Below are 18,976 nucleotides of genomic sequence, written 5' to 3' on the forward strand. Positions count from 1 at the left end.
AACAAAAAACGGCATCTCCATACACGACACATCAGATTTAACACCCCAATTCAGACATGGTTGCATATTTATATATTCTGCAGTCAAATAGCCTTAGCAGGGATTCTAAAGCCAGACCAAAAATTTATTCAGACAGTCCTAATGGTTCATTACAAAATATGAAAAACCACAATTTATATACAGAATGAAGACTAAAATATAGCTCATATGGTACTTTTAGTCAGATCAGCTCTTAACTAGCCAGTCAAAACATTTCTCGTGAAAAATATAAACAGCACAAAAAAAGTAATACACCCAAAATAAGGATTTCAAAATGTCAAAGAATCAAAAGTAATCTTAAATACTTTTGCCTCCTGAGGATGAGAATATAGTAGGATACCAAAGATTGTTTCAGACATTATTAGTTACATAGTGTGCTTGGGACCTAATATGATATATATGGGGTCAGTAAATTCCATATGGGATGAGAGCAAAGCTCGAATCCCAATATGGAATTTACTGACCCCATATATCTTATTAGGTCACTAGCACACTATGTAACAAATTTATCTTACCGACTATCTTAACATGTGGTATTTAGACTAGTGGCCTATCAAAGTGATCAAGTCTTCAATACCGTTAGTATTAAGAACCTACTTCCATTGGTCTATACAAAAACAAATGCCAACAATAACAACTTGTCAGCTTTAAATGTGTTTTATGAATTTATTTCAATCGTTCATATCAGAAATTTGTGAAAAACTAAAGGGAGGTTATCTTAATTGATATAAACCAGTCACCAAAGTTTCATGAGAACTGCTCAAAGCACTTTAAAGGTATTGTCTGAAAACCAGAAAATCACCCCTTTTTTATGAATAAATAGCTCGGAAGTGTAAAATCTAAAATTTATAAAAATTGAAAGGGAGCTCATGTCAATAGATATGAACAATTGACCAAAGTTTCTTGCAAATTGGTGAAAGCATTTTGAGTTATTGTCAGAAAACTGGAAAATCCCCCCTTTTTTAATGAATAAAACCCCATAACTCAGAAACGTAAAATCTAAATTTTATAAAAAACGAAAGGGAGCTCAAATCAATAGATATGAACAATTCACCATAGTTTTATGCAAATTGGTTGAACCGTTTTTGAGTTATGTCCGACATGTTGACGACGGACGGACAACGGTATACCATAATACGTCCCGTAAATGGGCGTATAAAAATGATGTCTGAACCAAGAGATATCTATGTATTAGATATCCATATATGATTTTTTCACCGACATCTGAACCAAGTGATATTTCTTATTGCTATCAAATATCCATACAAACTATGTTGCATATACCAGAATTTTTCTTCCACAGATTTATTAATGCACTAATGAAAGTTGTTAAGTCAACAAATATAATTATTTTATTTGATAAATAACATAAAATATTAAATTCCATAAATTAACAATTTCAAAGAATAAAATACCATGTAAGATTGGCAACAGTGAATCAATATAATTTAAATGTTGTAATGTCTGCTTTTGAAGTGAATGCTGTTGGGACGTCATTGCACAATCAATATAATATACAATAATTCTCATTGAGAAAGGTTTTGTACCAACTTATATGATCAACGACTGTGCTTCAAGATGTAGAAAGATTACTTTGTAATATTGACATATATATGTTTTTCTGTAAAAATAGGAGTATATATAAGCAGTTAGCTTGTATCTAAACTGCTTTCTAGAGAATGACTTTGGTACAGAGACATTAACATTTAATATACAAGTTTTTTTTTGGGGGGGAGGCTTTGAAATACAACAAAAATCTTTCAGTTATTCATTCTTGTAAATGTTCTTTACAGTATAAATGAATGGTGTCAACCATTCAAATGGAAATATAAACAAGCAAAATTGCCGATCTAATATGAGGTATGATTTTTTTTTTTATGATTCAATTGCACTGCTAAATTGCCTACAATAGCCTAAAATACTCTTCATGAAAAAAATGCAATTTGATAACTAGTTGTAACACAACACCATTTTCTTCTCCTTTTTTTTTCTTATACCAAATTGAAATGGTTAAGACCTAAAATTCTATTTGATATTTTAATCACTTTATCTGTGGTCCCATGTAATTGCATTCTCAATTGAGCATACAATACAATAATTATTCTTCTGTTGTGAAAATACAAAAGACTGATACACAACTTCTTCCTTACACACTATGAAAGGTTAAAATATGGATCAACGAAAATACTTTGTGATATATGTCAAGCAAGCTAAAGGGAAAGAAAGCATTTACATGTACTGCAATATTTGTCTAAATTGAGACATTTTGTGACTAAAGACATGATTTAGTTTAATATTTTTTATGCTTTTCTTGACATTTTTTATATATGTTACAGGCATTTTCTAAATTTAGGCATTTTGTAAAATGACTGAAATTTCAGGCAATTTATAAAATGCCTAACCTTGACAGGCATTATATAAAATGACTAAAAATACCTAGTCATTATGTAAATTGGCTGAAATTTTGAATCAAAATTCAACAAATTGCCTGTTCAATTTCAGGCAATTTGTAGAAAAAGGATATCATTGAGATGCATATGACAAAAAGTGGACAAAAACACAACATCTTGCAAAGAAAATAACTAATGGTTCGGTAGAATTAATTTATTTTTCAAAAACCAGCTGGGAAAGTTTGTATGTCATGTGATATGTTTTTTTTAGTGAAACTACGTTAGGTATGTACTCACTCTGTATTTTTAGATAGTAAATTTATGATTATTTTGTCAAAATGGCAGAAGGACAAATTGTTCTTTTAATAGAACAAAATTTACAAACGAATTTTTTTGGACATCGAATCAAAACAGTGAAGTGAAACATATAAAGATGAGAAAAAGTAGTTTGTTTTTAATTGACTGATTGATTTGCTTGCTTTCAGTAGCAAATATTTCATGCATTTTAAGACGAGAACAATTTGGTTATAATTCATATGAGTTATTTCAGCAGTGGATTAACCTGGATAAAGGACAGAAATTTCGACTGCCGCTTGAAATGAGTGTTTTTTGGAAAGGGACAGAAAATTCCACCTGCAGAACGGTCAAAGAGTTCTTAACGTACAGAGAGTGTTGCACTTTACTAACATGTGGCAATATATTTAATGTCCCCATTCAGAAAGAATGAGAATTTATACATCCACATCCAAACAAATTCCCCTATATAGCATGGGTTTTGCCATACAAGGCATTGTTTGGGTGTGATGCAAAGATATGAGTATCTCCATCTTCACCGCCTCAAAGAAATTCATGGGTCTTTGCCATCTGATGTATTATTGAGACATTATTGAGAATTATTGAGACAGAAGTTACTTGTGGTAAAAATCTCGAAAATTGACCCAAAAATGACAAATATGGTTGCATTGACAGAATAAGCCTGTTATTGCTGCATCACCCTTCATGGGCATATCTGCTTCAGTCCTTTAAAAGCTAAAAGCCAAAAGATACAAGTCAAACTAATCATGATAATGTACTTTGAATCTTTTGGGAACATATGAAAAAGAAGATATTCATGTGTGACGTGTGTGCTTATTGCGAAACCCAATGTTGTCAAACGTTAAGTGTTTTATCAGCAAAAGTAACGAAAGAGCTAAATGTCTCATGATCCAAGTTTCTCCAAATGTGGATGAAATGCTAAAACCAAATTCTTTTAAACTGAGTTTTACTGTGTGTACTGCTATGTGTTTCTTTATTCTACATTGGCTAGAGGTATAGGGGGAGGGTTGAGATCTCACAAAACATGTTTAACCCCGTCGCATTTTTTGCGCCTGTCCCAAGTCAGGAGCCTCTGGCCTTTGTTAGTCTTGTATGTTTTTTAATTTTAGTTCATTTATATGTTTGGGAGTTTAGTGTGACGTCCATATTTTCACTGAACTAGTACACAATTTTATTTTGGGCCCAGCTGAGGACCACCTCTGGGTGCGGGATTTTCTCGCTGTGTTGAAGACCCATTGGTGGCCTTCGGCTGTTGTCTGCTCTTTGGTCGGGTTGTTGTCTCTTTGACATATTCACCATTTCCATTCTCAATTTTATTTACTCCGAAATGTATTTGCAAAAAAAAATAGGAAACATTTTGTGTAACAGTTCTGTCATCCAAACATTTTTAAGAAATAACAAATAATTGTCGAGTTCTCTGCTTGTGTGAATTTGGAATAATTCAGTAAAACTTTATTTTTGATTATTAAAACTCTTAAATTGCAAGCTTTAACATTCAGTAATTATCATAAATAAAACTGCTCTGTTGTTCAAAGCTTTCAATTATTTTTTTTAACATTTCATTCTATAAAATAATTTCAGGCATTTTGTAAAATGCCTTTCAATTTTTCCAGGCATTTTATAAAATGCCTAGAAAAAATAGTCATTATGTAAAATGCCTGAATCTTGCATTTTACAAAATGCCTAAATTTAGAAAATGCCTGTAACATATACAAGATTTCACTTTTAACAAGTTCTCTGACTTACCGGTAAGCGAGGTTAGGTAATGATAGGACTTCAAGTCATCAAAATTATGAAATAGAAATCTAAACTATCCATGTAATTATACAGATATTGTCACAATCAACTTTACAATAAGGATTTCCTATTGAAATTATGCAAGTAAATGTATGATGAAATGAACAAGACTGACTAGGATTATTAACTTGTGCATGTATATTCAGCACCTTGTAATAACATAGCAAGAAGATATTAAGCCTTACATATCATAACCTCAATCATGTATCTGCATTTCATGCACTTCAGAGTGGCATAAGATACCTGTATAACATATTATGTTATAATTACAAGTAATAGCTTTCATAAGTCATTTCCTATGAATAAATATGTTGTTGCCACCAAAAGTGCAGGAACACAGATAATGTGATATATTTTATTATGTAACAACTGCAAAGAAACCTTATGGAGACTTTAGATAAAACTACACAGTCAAGTCAATTAGTTTGAAGTATGAAATGAAAATGTTCACATCATACAGTGACTTAAAGACTTATGCTCTAAAAAAGCTTTATATTCCATAAATCAATAGTTTTCTGTAAATTCATCTCTGAATATTTTAAAACTACCGGCACAATAAAAAAACAAAGCAAATAAAAACAAAACTGGTCCACTAAGTACAAACAAGATTAAGATAAGATACCTGTACATAAAGGGAAAGAAAAGAGAATACAAGTCTTTCATGAGCAGGTACCCTATAAAATAGAGATTTCTTTCAGCAGGGATATTTTTTTTTTACAGTATCCAGTGATTTATTGTATTTCAGAAAGGTGGCTACAAAGGCAATGACAATAATCGTGAATTCAAATTTTCATTTGTTTATAAAAGCTAAAAATCAAACTATGTCTTAATCCCCAATCCTCCTGCCTCTTCACTAAGAATATCTTGTCAGTTATGTCTTTCCTATTTTTTTTTAAATCAGTTTTAAAATAAAAAGTTTATTTTGTCTACCCATTGTAAAACATTTTAAGGTTTAAATCCTAAATTTTTATCTTGGGAAAAGCCCACAAAACATTTTGTAGTATTGCACCTCATCACTCACTAAATTTTCTGTATTCATACTCATTTGTTAATTATATCTTAATAAACATCTGTATCTTTTAAAATGTCAGTTGACATTAAGTTGTTACTTGAATTTTCCTTATTTTGTTCTTGCCTTATCACTCTTTTTTTATAATAATTGGTCCTATTGAATCTGTTTTTGTGAAACCGTTGGAAAAATTTATGCTACAGATAGATTCAAGGTTTCAATTTCCATAACTTTTCTCAGTCCTATACTTGGCAAGGCTACAAAACTTTTAAATGTTATACAACCAAATGAGCTTGTTACAATACACATGCTCTGAATCAAAAATCAAGAAAGGATTTCTATTGTTTTCAGTCTATGTTATCTTCTGTTTAATCTCTCTGCCCAAATGTCCAACTGTCCATTATAAAACAACAAACTTTTAGTAGGGTATGGCGTACTATGTTCACCACCAGAGGGAGTTGATGATTCTTGGGCTACTTCACCTGAAACTGCCTGAAAAGAAAAGTATGAAAAATGAATTACCTAAAACTGTATCAAAACTTTACCAGTCTAAATATTAATAAACTGCTTCGCTGAGCGCAGCTGGATATGCCCGCAGAGGTCCAACCCTGAACAGTTGGGGCAAAAATGGACACAATATTCAAGCTTGATACAGGTCTGAATTTGGATTGTAATTAAATATTTGATATAATATAGGTTTCTGAATAAATGTAGTCAAAGAACTTGAAATTGGTTATATGAAAGATTTCTTGCTGTTGTGCAATACAATGTGCTGTTGCGCAATACTTAGTAAATCTGTTGTCAGACTATAAACAAATAAAATCTTATAACTCAGAAACGTTAAATCAAAAATTTATAAAAATCAAAAGGGAGCTTACAAAAATAGATATAAACAATTTACCAAAGTTTCATAAAAAATGTTGAAAGCTGAAAGCAATTTTGAGTTATTGTACGAAAACTGGAAAATTCCCCTTTTTGCAATAAATAAAACCCCATAAATCGGACACGTTTAGTCTAAAATTTAAAAAAATCAAAAGGGAGCTCATGTCGATAGAAATAAACAATTCACCAAAGTTTCTTGCAAATTGGTGAAATTGTTTTTGAGCTATTGTCTGAAAACTGGAAAATCCCCCTTTTTTAATGAATAAAACCCCAAAACTCGGAAACGGTAAATCTGAAATTTATAAATAACGAAAGGGAGCTCACGTCAATATATATGAACAATTCACAAAAGTTTCATGCAAATTGTTAAAATTTTTTTTGAGTTATTGTCCGAAAACTGGAAAATCCCCCCTTTTTTAATGAATAAAACCCCAAAACTCGGAAACGAAAAGGGAGCTCACGTCAATAGATATGGACAATTCACAAAAGTTTCATGCAAATTGGTGAAATTGTTTTTGAGTTATTGTCCGAAAACTGGAAAATCCCCCCTTTTCTAATGAATAAAACCCCAAAACTCAGAAATGGTTAATCTGAAATTTATAAAAAATGAAAGGGAGCTCACGTCAATAGATATAAACAATTCACCAAAGTTTCATGCATATTGATTAAAGCGTTTTTGAATTAATGTCCGACATGTTGACGACGGATGGACAGATGGATGGACAGACGGCATACCATAATACGTCCCGTAAACGGGCGTATAAAAAGTATGCTAGTTCAAGTAAACATGATAAAATACTGTATATTGTTATTTACAATGTATCTATTCTCATGTATTAACCGGTAAGGAATATTCAAATAAATTCATCCTGATACGATTGCAGTTTATGTGCATGAAAAAAACATTGAATTCCCCCTTCCCCAACAATTATTTTACTATACATGTAAGGTTACAAAGATAACTTTTTTTGAACTGTGAAACTGTTTATCAAACACCAGTGATCAAAACAATAAAAAACAAAAGTGCCCCACTCGCACTATCATTTTCTATGTTCAGTGGACCGTGAAATTGGGGTAAAAACTCTAATTTGGCATTAAAAAATTAGAAAGATCATATCATAGGGAACATGTGTACCAAGTTTCAAGTTGATTGGACTTCAACTTCATCAAAAACTATCTTTAACCTGAAGCAGGACAGAAGATGGACGGACGGACAGACGAACGGAAAGATAGACAGACGAACAGACGCACAGACCGAAAAACATGCCTCTAGGTGGGGCATAAAAACCATTACGGAAAAAAGGGCAAAACCTTACAAAAATGACCCAAGCTAAGCAAATGTGACATCCTTACAAATATGTAATTTACAACCTAACATTACATCTTACAGATAACTGTTTTGAATAATCATTGTTATTATGAAATACTGCCAAATGTATGGAATAAACTTGACTTACAATGTGTATTAACATTATCAAATTGTGTAAAGTTCCCTCAATTTTTTAAGATTAAAAATTGAGAAAACAAAATAATTAGGAAAATGATATTATTCTTAAAATATAGTTTGAGGAAATTGCTTTTCTTGAATTATTTTTAAAGAAATAAAAAGACAAAAAGCAGATATTGCACTAGTTTGTGTACTATATATATCAGAATAGGTACATTTACAGGACAATTTATCACTAAAGGTAATCATCTGAGTTACCTCCCATTAAAAATCAAATTCTTAAATTGTTTTAATAAATAAAAATAAAAGGTCTTTACTTATGAAGTAATGTAAGTATTTCAATATTGAGTGTAATTTGTTACTTGACAAAGGTGACAGTGTCCAATTGAATTTGTCACATATTCTCCCTTAATGCATCAAAAAAAGCTACAAGAAGAAAAGAAAAGACTTGTGCTTCCTATAAAATTACCTGACATTTTGTAATAAAATCTAACAACATCAACGTTAACCTTCTATTGGAATGTAGTAATTCTTCTAGACTAAAATAGAAGAAAAAAAACATTTTAAATTAGGGTTATATAAAATTATCTGTTTCTCACATATTCAGTTTTAAAATGACAGGAGAATGTGAGTATATAGTTCCTTTTTTCATTGATATTAATCAAATTACCAAGATTGATGTTTTATATACCCTCGTATTGGTTTCTGTGATGTTAGGGAGGAATTTTTCAAGAAAACTTAAAATTATTTTCATATATTTATATGTGATAATGTATATATATGTGCACCACTGTTACTTTTTAATATGAATAAATAGTGATAAATTTTATGTACTGTAAGAATAACAAGTTTACATACCTTTCATTTTTAAAAATTTCATTTGAGACAATCTTGGCACATGTCTCCTTGTTAAGAATAGGATCAAACAATGGAATGCCAAAGAAACAATCTAACAAAACCCAATCATCTGGTTTTGTAAAATAGTCACATGACTTTTTCCTAGAATTTGAACAGGTGTCAGATTTCAAATCTAATGACATTGTGTGTTTTACATTTTTTACATCTAAGTCATTTGATTTAAGTGAAGAATCTGAGTCTAACATATCCAGTTCTGAAGCCAACATGTCTGCTAAAGCTTGGTCTTTTACACCATTACATGGATGTGATGGAGAATTTTCACCATCTACTTTGGAAAAGTTATCTGCACTTGAAATACTGGAATTGTCTCCCTTGACACTAAAATCATAACTAACATCATCATAAAATTCATCATCATCTGAATCATCTTTCCATACTGCTTTAGAATTAAGACCAGTATTGAGTAGAGAAACATAACCACATGAGTGTTGTAAGTCAATTTTCTCACAAAGGCATTGCACTGCTGGGTGATTATGAATTATATCTTTAGAAAAAGCACCTGCAAGATTGGATTTTAAAATTAAATCACATAATTAAATTCTTGAAAACAATACAAAAAAACACTCATCAACTTTGCTATCAAGTCACTACATCTTATTTCCTGAATTTATTCCTATCAATATCATTTAATTTACATTGTAGAAAGGGTTTTTATGGGAATAAATGAGTATTGCAGCATATTTGAAAACAAAAATGGCATACTGTCATAGTATTATTGTAAAGGGAGTATCATTTCCCATCTATTTCTTGGTTCCCTCCAACCACAAAATTTATTAGAAGACAAAATACATATCTTCCATGGAGTCTGAATGAGTTAATCTTAAAACAACAAACCTAATATGACAATGTTTTCACTAACCATTAAAATTGACGATAACACAGAAAAGTTCTTCCACACTAAGATTATTATGGTTGTATTTTGTTTTTTCTATTAGCATTTTCTGCAACTTAACTAACTCTTTGCATTAAAAAACACTCACAGTGTAAGTATATATTCATAGCCTTATATACTGTATGAAGTTACTATGAACATAAAAAAGCCAAAACAGACATGTAAAGTCATAGATCTATAACATATGTCATGCTCTAAATTGATTCAAATTTAGACAAGTTGTTCAATCATTTTATTGAAAAGGTATTTTCAAATTTGTAATGTCAAATACATACATTATTTAGAATGGATATAGGTATGATACTGTTGTCAAGTCATTAAAGATGGCATTTTTTGGAATTAATATTAATTCACTCATAGGGTCTTTACATCGGAAATCAACACATTTGTTCTAAAACCAGTAGTTGGCAGGATACGGGTTATGTTCTTCTTGTATAATTTATGATGGCATGATACTAAACCCCAAATTGGAGAGATTGTGCTTGATTTTCTTATGATGAAGACATAATTTTTTGATCAGTTTAAATGGTCTGGAGCTGGCATGTTAGTAGCTGCTAGTAGTCTTGTGTTAATTTATGTTGATCATGGTCATTTTGCTTAGTTTCCTCTGTTTCCTATTCTAATATCGGACTTGGACATCTCTTAAACTGAGTTTGAATGTGTGAATTGCTGTGTGTTTATTTCACATTGGCTAGAGGTATAGGGGATGGTTGAGATCTCATAAAACATGTTTAACCCCACCACATTTTTGCACTTGTCCCAAGTCAGGAACCTGTGGCCTTTGTTTGTCTTGCATGTTTTTTTAATTTTGTTACATTTATATGTTTTCGGAGTTTAGTGTGGCGTCCATTTTGCTGAACTAGTATACATAATTGTTGAGGGGCCAGCTGAAGCCTGCCTCCAGGTGCACAATTTTCTAACTGGGTTGAAGACCTATTGGTGGCCTTGGGCTGTTTTCTGCTCTTTATTACTAATCTTCCAACAATATATAAAACCATTTAAATTATTTTGTTGGTCATGGTTGGTTAAGTTTGGTCTTATTTTATATATAGATGACTTACCATCTTCCTTTTTAAAAGGAAATGAAATATTCACAACCTTTCCTTTGGACTGCCAACCATGTGCCTAAAACAAATACATTTTAATAAAATAAAATCAGCATAAACTTTGTATTTCTGTTCTATAAGCATCTACAATTACATTCCAAAGAAAGAACTTAAATGTAAACTTTAAAATAAAATGATCTAGCATAAAATATATAAAATTATACAGTGAACACTTTATGTGAAATAAATGACACTCTGCTCAAGTATGTTATTATTCAAATAAATTCATTACAAACCTGAACTAGAACAGCAGAGTGAGTAAGAGCATCATTCAAAGTCACCAATATGTTTGAAGCTGCTATTACACCTGGGTCATGACCCCATGTAGTAACTAGTAATCTTTCATATTCCTGTTCAATAAAATTTAAAATCAGCAATTGCTTAGAATAAACATATATATAAATAACTTATTGAAATCAGATAAAATCAATAAAATGCATATTTTTGTATTCAAAATTCCCAAAGCAAATTTGGTAGAAATGCTAATGCTGAGTTGATACACAATACACTTATATCAAATACTAACATGTAAAGAAAAATCAACTGGAAAAGCATTTTTAAGCACATCTGATTGAAGTCTCGTGGCAAATATTTCATGCATATTAAGAATGAGAACAAATTAATTATACTATTAAAGAATGAAGACAATATTTCAAGTCTAGTATCAGGTGAAGAAAATGATTATAAAATTGAGTTGAATCTAATGATCTATTTAAAATGACAAGAGCATGCAAGAGATAAAGTTAACACATGAAAAGTATATTGTCTCACAAAGTAGAGACATTTTACCTGAAATATACTGGGTAATCTCTGAAGACGTGTTCCCTTTACCAGTAACATAGAAGGTGGCCCATTTCCTGTTAACTTGTACATGAATAACTTGAACCACACAGAATTTACCTGAAACAAAAAATGAATTTTATATTTAATCATGAAAAAAACACATATGCATTTGCATCTATCTCAACTCCAACTGTTATGTTCAGTTTAAAGGTGAGCTAAAATCAACTGTTAAACTAATGCAGAAATAACAAGGAACACTTTCCGATTCAAATTTTTCTTGGAGTTCAGTATTTTTGTTATTTCACTTTTTTCTAATCAATTGATTTGAATACTAAGATTTTAGTTGAAATTAAAAAAAAAACAACTAGCTACAAACTGGTTTCTCTTCTGTTATTTGACTTTTACTTGGTGGTTCATTTGGTCATTTCAAAGTTAAAATAAGGAAATTTTCTTGGGAATGGCTTATTCTTAATTCTCAGAGTTTTCAAAACATATACAATATATCTGAACATTTAAAATCTTTTGACGTTTGTATTTTTAATGAAACATCAACAATGTATTAACCCCAGAAATAGGTGAAACAGTATTTTTAAATATACCTCAGCTATAGCAGGGCCTATATGTTGTGGTAAACAACTGGTTACAGGTTTAATTTCATAACTCAGTGGAGCCATGGATACTAGCAAGCTACAAACATATATTTCTACATGTAAACATTAAAAATGCTTAACACATATATATTTGGTATACATACTCACAAAATATATCATATTTTATATTTGTTTTGAATTAAAATAAAGAGCTATGCTGAACACAGCAACTCTTCCACCTAGGCCTCCATAATTGTAAAAAGAACATATATAATACAACATGATTTACTTTCTGCAACTTGTGCTGTTTTCAACAAAATTATTTTCTTGACAAAGAATGGTTATTCACATATACATAATTTTGTAACTTTGAATATCTGAAGATAAAATGTTAATAAATTGCTTGACATGGAAATGAACAGGCTCTGAAGAATGTTCACCTAAATGCACTATGTTTGTTTGTACTCTCAAGATAGAGATGAGGCCTGAAATATAGCTTTATATAGCTATCAAGCCTGTCCCAATAGGATTGTTATTGCATTTAGTTCAAGCTTTACCCCCCAAAATGCTGACAGTGAATTAAGTCTACCTATAATTTCTGTTTAATACTCTAGCTCTAGTAGCATGATCTAATCCTAACAAACTTTCACATCTAATTAAATCAACAGCTAGTCCATTCCCATTGTCTGTGTCTATATTTAAATCTTTGTTGTATCGTAAGAACTTCAATGTATCTCTCAAGGTCAAGGCATGTTGGAAGTATCTTCTTGCTTCACCTTCAGCCTCAAAACCAACCTATGTAACATCAATTTATTATTGTTGCGGATATTTATACATGCATATCAATATAATTTGAATGAAAAGTTTGTAAGTTTGCTGGATAAATAAATAAATAACTTCTGCACTACATTAAAGGTGAATTATTCCCCTACATTTATATTACTCAAAACTGACAAAATCTGATTTCATTTTACTTTTAAAATTTATATGAACACTGAAGAAAAGTATTCTGTTTCTCACAATATTATATGTCCTTGGATCATCCTATATATGCATGAAATATTTACCACTAAACAATATAAGGCAAACAACCATCAATCATTTCCTTGGAATATTTTTCTCTCAAACTACCTTCCTTCATTCCTCTACCACATAAAGATTCTAAATATGCTCAACTCTCATTTTTTCAATTGTTTGCTGTTGAAAGATTAAGATGGTACAATAATTCTTTGAAGATCTATTGAAAGGAATTTTGAGAACTAGAACATTTTTTTTCCTCATATTTTTCTTTCCTTCTTTTTTCACCTCTGCATTTCAAAATAAATTGTTCAATCCATTGATTATAAGTTTACCTTTCCAAGTTCTGTTAAAAAGCTATCCAATGATTCATCACTTAACTTGCCAACCTCAAACATTGTAACAGCATGACTCTTTAATCCCTGTAAACAAACTTATAGTTATAAACAACAAATGTCAATCATTTTTTACTTAAAGCACAACTTATTCTAATTTTCAATTTATGTTTCTAGATCAGAAGTTTGTTATAAACATGTATCTTTTCTTAACTGTATTATGTGTAAAAATTGTATTACGATACATTAATACTTACAGGTGATAAATTACCCATCATTAGGAAGGCAGTTAAAGTAGAGTCAAACAGAAAAGCTATTCTTTTACTTCCCCCACTGGTTGCACTTTCTTCTTCTATAATATACAAAATAACTTTCTAAAGCTATTATCAGATCATTCTACAAAGATTTCAAAATCCATTATTGAATCAGATTTTTTGGTCTCCAAAATCAATGTTTGTTTCAGATTGGCCATTTTGTATAAGAGAAAAAGATGAATATGTTATTTCACATAGAGTTCAGCAGATTGATTGTTGCTAGCTTAACGCTCAGTGGCTCAATGGAACCTATGTAGCACTAAACACTAAGTGGCTCAATGGAACCTATGTAGCACTAAACACTAAGTGGCTCAATGGAACCTTTGTAGCACTAAACACTAAGTGGCTCAATGGAACCTATGTAGCACTAAACACTAAGTGGCTCAATGGAACATATGTAGCACTAAACACTCAGTGGCTCAATGGAACCTATGTAGCACTAAACACTAAGTGGCTCAATGGAACCTATGTAGCACTAAACACTAAGTGGCTCAATGGAATTATGTAGCACTAAACACTAAGTGGCTCAATGGAATTATGTAGCACTAAACACTCAGTGGCTCAATGGAACCTTTATAGCACTAAACACTAAGTGGCTCAATGGAACCTATGTAGCACTAAACACTAAGTGGCTCAATGGAACATATGTAGCACTAAACACTCAGTGGCTCAATGGAACCTATGTAGCACTAAACACTAAGTGGCTCAATGGAACCTATGTAGCACTAAACACTAAGTGGCTCAATGGAATTATGTAGCACTAAACACTAAGTTGCTCAATGGAATTATGTAGCACTAAACACTAAGTGGCTCAATGGAATTATGTAGCACTAAACACTAAGTGGCTCAATGGAACCTATGTAGCACTAAACAATAAGTGGCTCAATGGAATTATGTAGCACTAAACACTAAGTGGCTCAATGGAACCTTTGTAGCACTAAACACTAAGTGGCTCAATGGAATTATGTAGCACTAAACACTAAGTTGCTCAATGGAACCTATGTAGCACTAAACACTAAGTGGCTCAATGGAATTATGTAGCACTAAACACTAAGTGGCTCAATGGAACCTTTGTAGCACTAAACACTAAGTGGCTCAATGGAATTATGTAGCACTAAACACTAAGTGGCTCAATGGAATTATGTAGCACTAAACACTAAGTGGCTCAATGGAACCTATGTAGCACTATTGCAACCATAATTGCTACCAAATCATATGGAAATGTGCGCAGTTTATGGGGGACTTAAATCATTTCCCTATGTTTAGCCTTGTGGATACAGAGGTACATTTGATTTTATTAGAAGTACACCAGTCAGACAAAAATAAATTTTAAAGGTCATGCCTGAAAATATGATCGTTTAGGAACCCATGGTTGCATTGAAGTTTAATGTTTATTTCTCTTCTATAAGGCTAGTACATTATATGATTATTAAAGAATAAAATGGTCTGCAAATTTTTTCCTGTATACAAGTTATAAGTTATATGTCCTGTCTTAATTTTGGATGGAATAGTATATGAACTTCATTACTAGGATTATCCTTGTTGTACATCAACATTGTTATGATAAATTCTTTTCATATATTAGACATTTTCAATATAAAAACTTATTAGACACTCTTTCAATAATTTTGCTGAATAGAGTTGATGCTCAGTGGTCAAACGATTTCTTTTGAACTTCTATCTTTGTCTTTTGAGCAATTATGTTGTCCTTGTACAAAATATTGTGAACAGTAGATTCCTTAAAACTCAAAATTATGTCTCTGTCCTCTTAAACACACTAACCCATTGCCTTTTCCAGAGCACTAACATCTCTTTTCTCCTCTTGTACTGTTGTGTCTGCTAACTCCTTCAGTTCTACTTTTTCTTCCTTCCATGTGACAATCAGCTGATCAGATGATGGTCTGTAAACACAAGGAAATATAAAGTTATTCTATATATTCTGACATATTAGCAACTATTTTATGACATACAAGATTAATTCTAAAATCTACTGAATGCAATAATTGAGCAAACATTTTAAAAATCAGTATACAAAATAATGGTCACCTTAGTGTCAAGAAATTATTTCAATCAAGTTATTCATACAATAATTATATAACCATAGCATCACATATTACAGTTTAAACTTTTCAATTAAAGATATCCAATTAAAATGGATGTCAGAAGAAAGGAAAGGACTTCTTAAAACTTATCATAACCAATCAACTTTCTTTTAGGGTAATTTTGCATACATAATATGGACATTCAACTATAACCCATGTCCAAAAACAAAACTATCCTTTCTTCTCTGGCACATTCATTTTAATGGAATAGTACTTACTTTTTAGATGCTTGTGTTACACTAGTCCATGATGGATGTACATCATCTGAATTGATTGATTCTGCTCCTTTCTTCTTAGCAAAGCCAAGTCTACAGTACATAGATACTGCATTCTGTAAAATAATATGTTATGATCACAACTAAAATATAACCCTATTTTCTATTATGATTTCAATTTTTAAAGAACTCTCCCAAATTTAAGGTTATTCAAAATAAAATTCTCTTTCTGTTCAGTTTTATTCCTTTTAATAATGTGGATAATATCTTTTTTTATTTTATTTCATGAGTCAGGCATATGTTTTTTCTATTTTCTTGTAACAAGGCAATACTCCCTTTTCTACATTTCTTGTAACATTTTCTACTTTCTTTTAAAATGGTAACTTCAATCAAGTGATACTACTGTTTTAATTTCATATCTAACTTTAAGATTTTCTCCTCACATCAGAAATACAATATATTTGAATAAAAAAACACACAAATATCTGTTCTCACTTCATTTGCAGATGCTTCACACACACACACACACACACACACACACATATTTATATATATATATATATATATATATATATAAGCTGCAAAAAATTCTTAACAGCATCCGTTTTTTTACCTGGATGGCTGCATGCGCCTGATGAAGCTAATTTGTTTAGCGAAATATTGCGTGAATAGATAAAATATAACAACTATTTTTATAACACTCATTAGCGTGTTAAAGTTACATTATTAGGCATTTATGTAATTTAATTCAGTTACTGCATCAGTTTATTTTCAAACTGATCCATGCCTAGATAGATTGAATGTTGTTAATAAATAAATTACCTTTACAAGTTCAAGGTCAATCTGGAGAACATTAGCCAGCTGAAAAAATTATTGGTATTATTAGTCAAACTTTAAAAAAATGGCAGTAAACTTGATTGATGAAAAAATATAATAAAATGCTCCGCTGGCCGCAGCTTGATACGACCGCAGAGGTCGAACCCTGAACAGTTGGGGCAAGTATGGACACAACATTCAAGCTTGATACAGCACTGAATTTGGATTGTAATTAAATATTTGACACAGCATAGGTTTCCGACACAGAATGAATGTGGTCTAAAAAACTTTAAAAAATTTAATTTACCTATTCAAACCATATCATTATTATTTGCTTTTATATATAAATCAGAAATAACCAATTTAAAATGGAAAATTCTAAAGAAAAAAAGGAAAAAAAAATCCACCCCCCCCCCCCCCCAAATTTTTTGAACCCCCTTATGATTCATCACCCCCAAACTCAATCCCAGCTTTCCCTTTGTGGTATGGTACCTTGCAGTATATTTTCAGAGAGATCCATACACTTGAACACAAGTTATTGTCTGGAAACTAGAAAAATGCTTGTTTTTTGGCCCCAAATTCCTAAACGTTTAGAGCAATTATCCCCAAACTCAAACCCAGCTTTCCCTTTGTGATATGGAACCTTGTAGTACAATTCCATAAAGATCCATACACTTACACACAAGTTATTGTCCTGAAATTAGAAAAATGCTTGTTTTTTTGCCCCTTTTTTGCCCCTAATTCCTGAAATTTGAGGCAATTACCCCCAAAATCAATCCAAGCCTTCCCATTGTGGTATGGTACCTTGCAGTACAATTTCAGAGAGATTCATACACTTGAACACAGGTTATTGTCTGGAAACTAGAAAAATGCTTATTTTTGGCCCCTTTTTGGCCCCTTATTCCTAAACATTTTGGGCAATTACCCCCAAACTCAATTCCAGCTTTCCCTTTGTGATATGGAACCTTGTAGTACAATTTCATAAAGATCCATACACTTACACACAAGTTATTGTCATGAAACTAGAAAAATGCTTGTTTTTTTACCCTTTTTTGCCCCTAATTCCTAAAATTTGGAGGCAATTACCCCCAAAATCAATCCCAGCATTCCCTTTGTGATATGGAACCAAGTGGTACAATGTCAGAGAGATCCATACACTAACACACAAGTTATGTCTGGAAGTTACAAAAATGCTTATTTTTGGCCCCTTTTTGGCCCCTGATTCCTTAACTGTTGGTATCATAACCCCCAAAATCAATCCCAACCTTCCTTTTGTGGTATTGAACCTTATGGTAAAATTTCATAGAGATCGATTCACTTAAACTAAAGTTAGTGCGAAAACCATTTTTTGCGGTCGTATAAAAAATGGCCTTATATATACAACTTTAGTTCCATGAAAAAAGGTCCTCCCAAAATGTACAGAAATTCTATTTTATAATTCTTTTTTATCATTTTTTTTGCAACATGATATTTAACATTAAACTTTGAATAATCCACAAATCTCTGGTCACTAAAAACCGATCTGGTTGTTTTCCTGCCTCTGTAATTCCTGGGTCAATTTAAAAAAAACAAATTTCTGGTCTTGTTGAATATGACACAAAGAAAAAATGCAAATAGACTGGCTCTAGATTTCTTACAATACACTGCATAAAATAAATGTCTTTTAAACAATTTGAAACCAATATATTTTTTAATCAGATTTTATCATCATACCTCTGAAAAATAATTTCTTAAGTCAAATTTACCTCGGACACAGTTGTATGTTCATCAATAGATACAAATATTTTGTACAATAATGTCTCAAAATAATCTCCTAAAACTCGATTCATCACAAATCCTTCTAATGGAGGCACTGAAAAAAAAACAAATCTGTGTTAATCAGAAGAAACTATATCATCTTCTCATGTTTAAGCCCCTTTTCATTAGTTAACTTATCTCACTTGTACACATTTTCAACCTTTATAAATATATAATTCAAGGACATTTATAACAGTCATCTTTAAGCATGA

The 18,976-nt window shown here is 31.3% G+C and overlaps 1 protein-coding gene across 1 annotated transcript in view; it reads right to left on the reverse strand.

Moving 5' to 3' along the window:
- Window positions 1-1,373: 1,373 nt before the first annotated feature.
- LOC127728478 (protein FAM91A1-like) overlaps window positions 1,374-18,976 on the reverse strand; it is a 29,121-nt gene continuing 11,518 nt past the window's right edge. The window contains exons 8-21 of the mRNA XM_052235879.1: window positions 18,713-18,819; window positions 16,974-17,012; window positions 16,155-16,267; window positions 15,617-15,735; window positions 13,778-13,872; window positions 13,521-13,607; window positions 12,758-12,963; window positions 12,178-12,265; window positions 11,585-11,695; window positions 11,032-11,145; window positions 10,751-10,814; window positions 8,738-9,296; window positions 8,349-8,418; window positions 1,374-6,042 (exon numbers count right to left, since the gene is read on the reverse strand). Of these exons, the coding sequence (XP_052091839.1) occupies window positions 5,908-6,042; window positions 8,349-8,418; window positions 8,738-9,296; window positions 10,751-10,814; window positions 11,032-11,145; window positions 11,585-11,695; window positions 12,178-12,265; window positions 12,758-12,963; window positions 13,521-13,607; window positions 13,778-13,872; window positions 15,617-15,735; window positions 16,155-16,267; window positions 16,974-17,012; window positions 18,713-18,819 (1,907 nt within the window). The 3' untranslated portion in view covers window positions 1,374-5,907. The remainder of the gene's footprint in view (window positions 6,043-8,348; window positions 8,419-8,737; window positions 9,297-10,750; window positions 10,815-11,031; window positions 11,146-11,584; window positions 11,696-12,177; window positions 12,266-12,757; window positions 12,964-13,520; window positions 13,608-13,777; window positions 13,873-15,616; window positions 15,736-16,154; window positions 16,268-16,973; window positions 17,013-18,712; window positions 18,820-18,976) is intronic.

This window comes from Mytilus californianus, unplaced genomic scaffold (genome assembly GCF_021869535.1).
Source record: "Mytilus californianus isolate M0D057914Y unplaced genomic scaffold, xbMytCali1.0.p SCAF_1, whole genome shotgun sequence".
Lineage (NCBI taxonomy): Eukaryota > Metazoa > Mollusca > Bivalvia > Mytilida > Mytilidae > Mytilus > Mytilus californianus.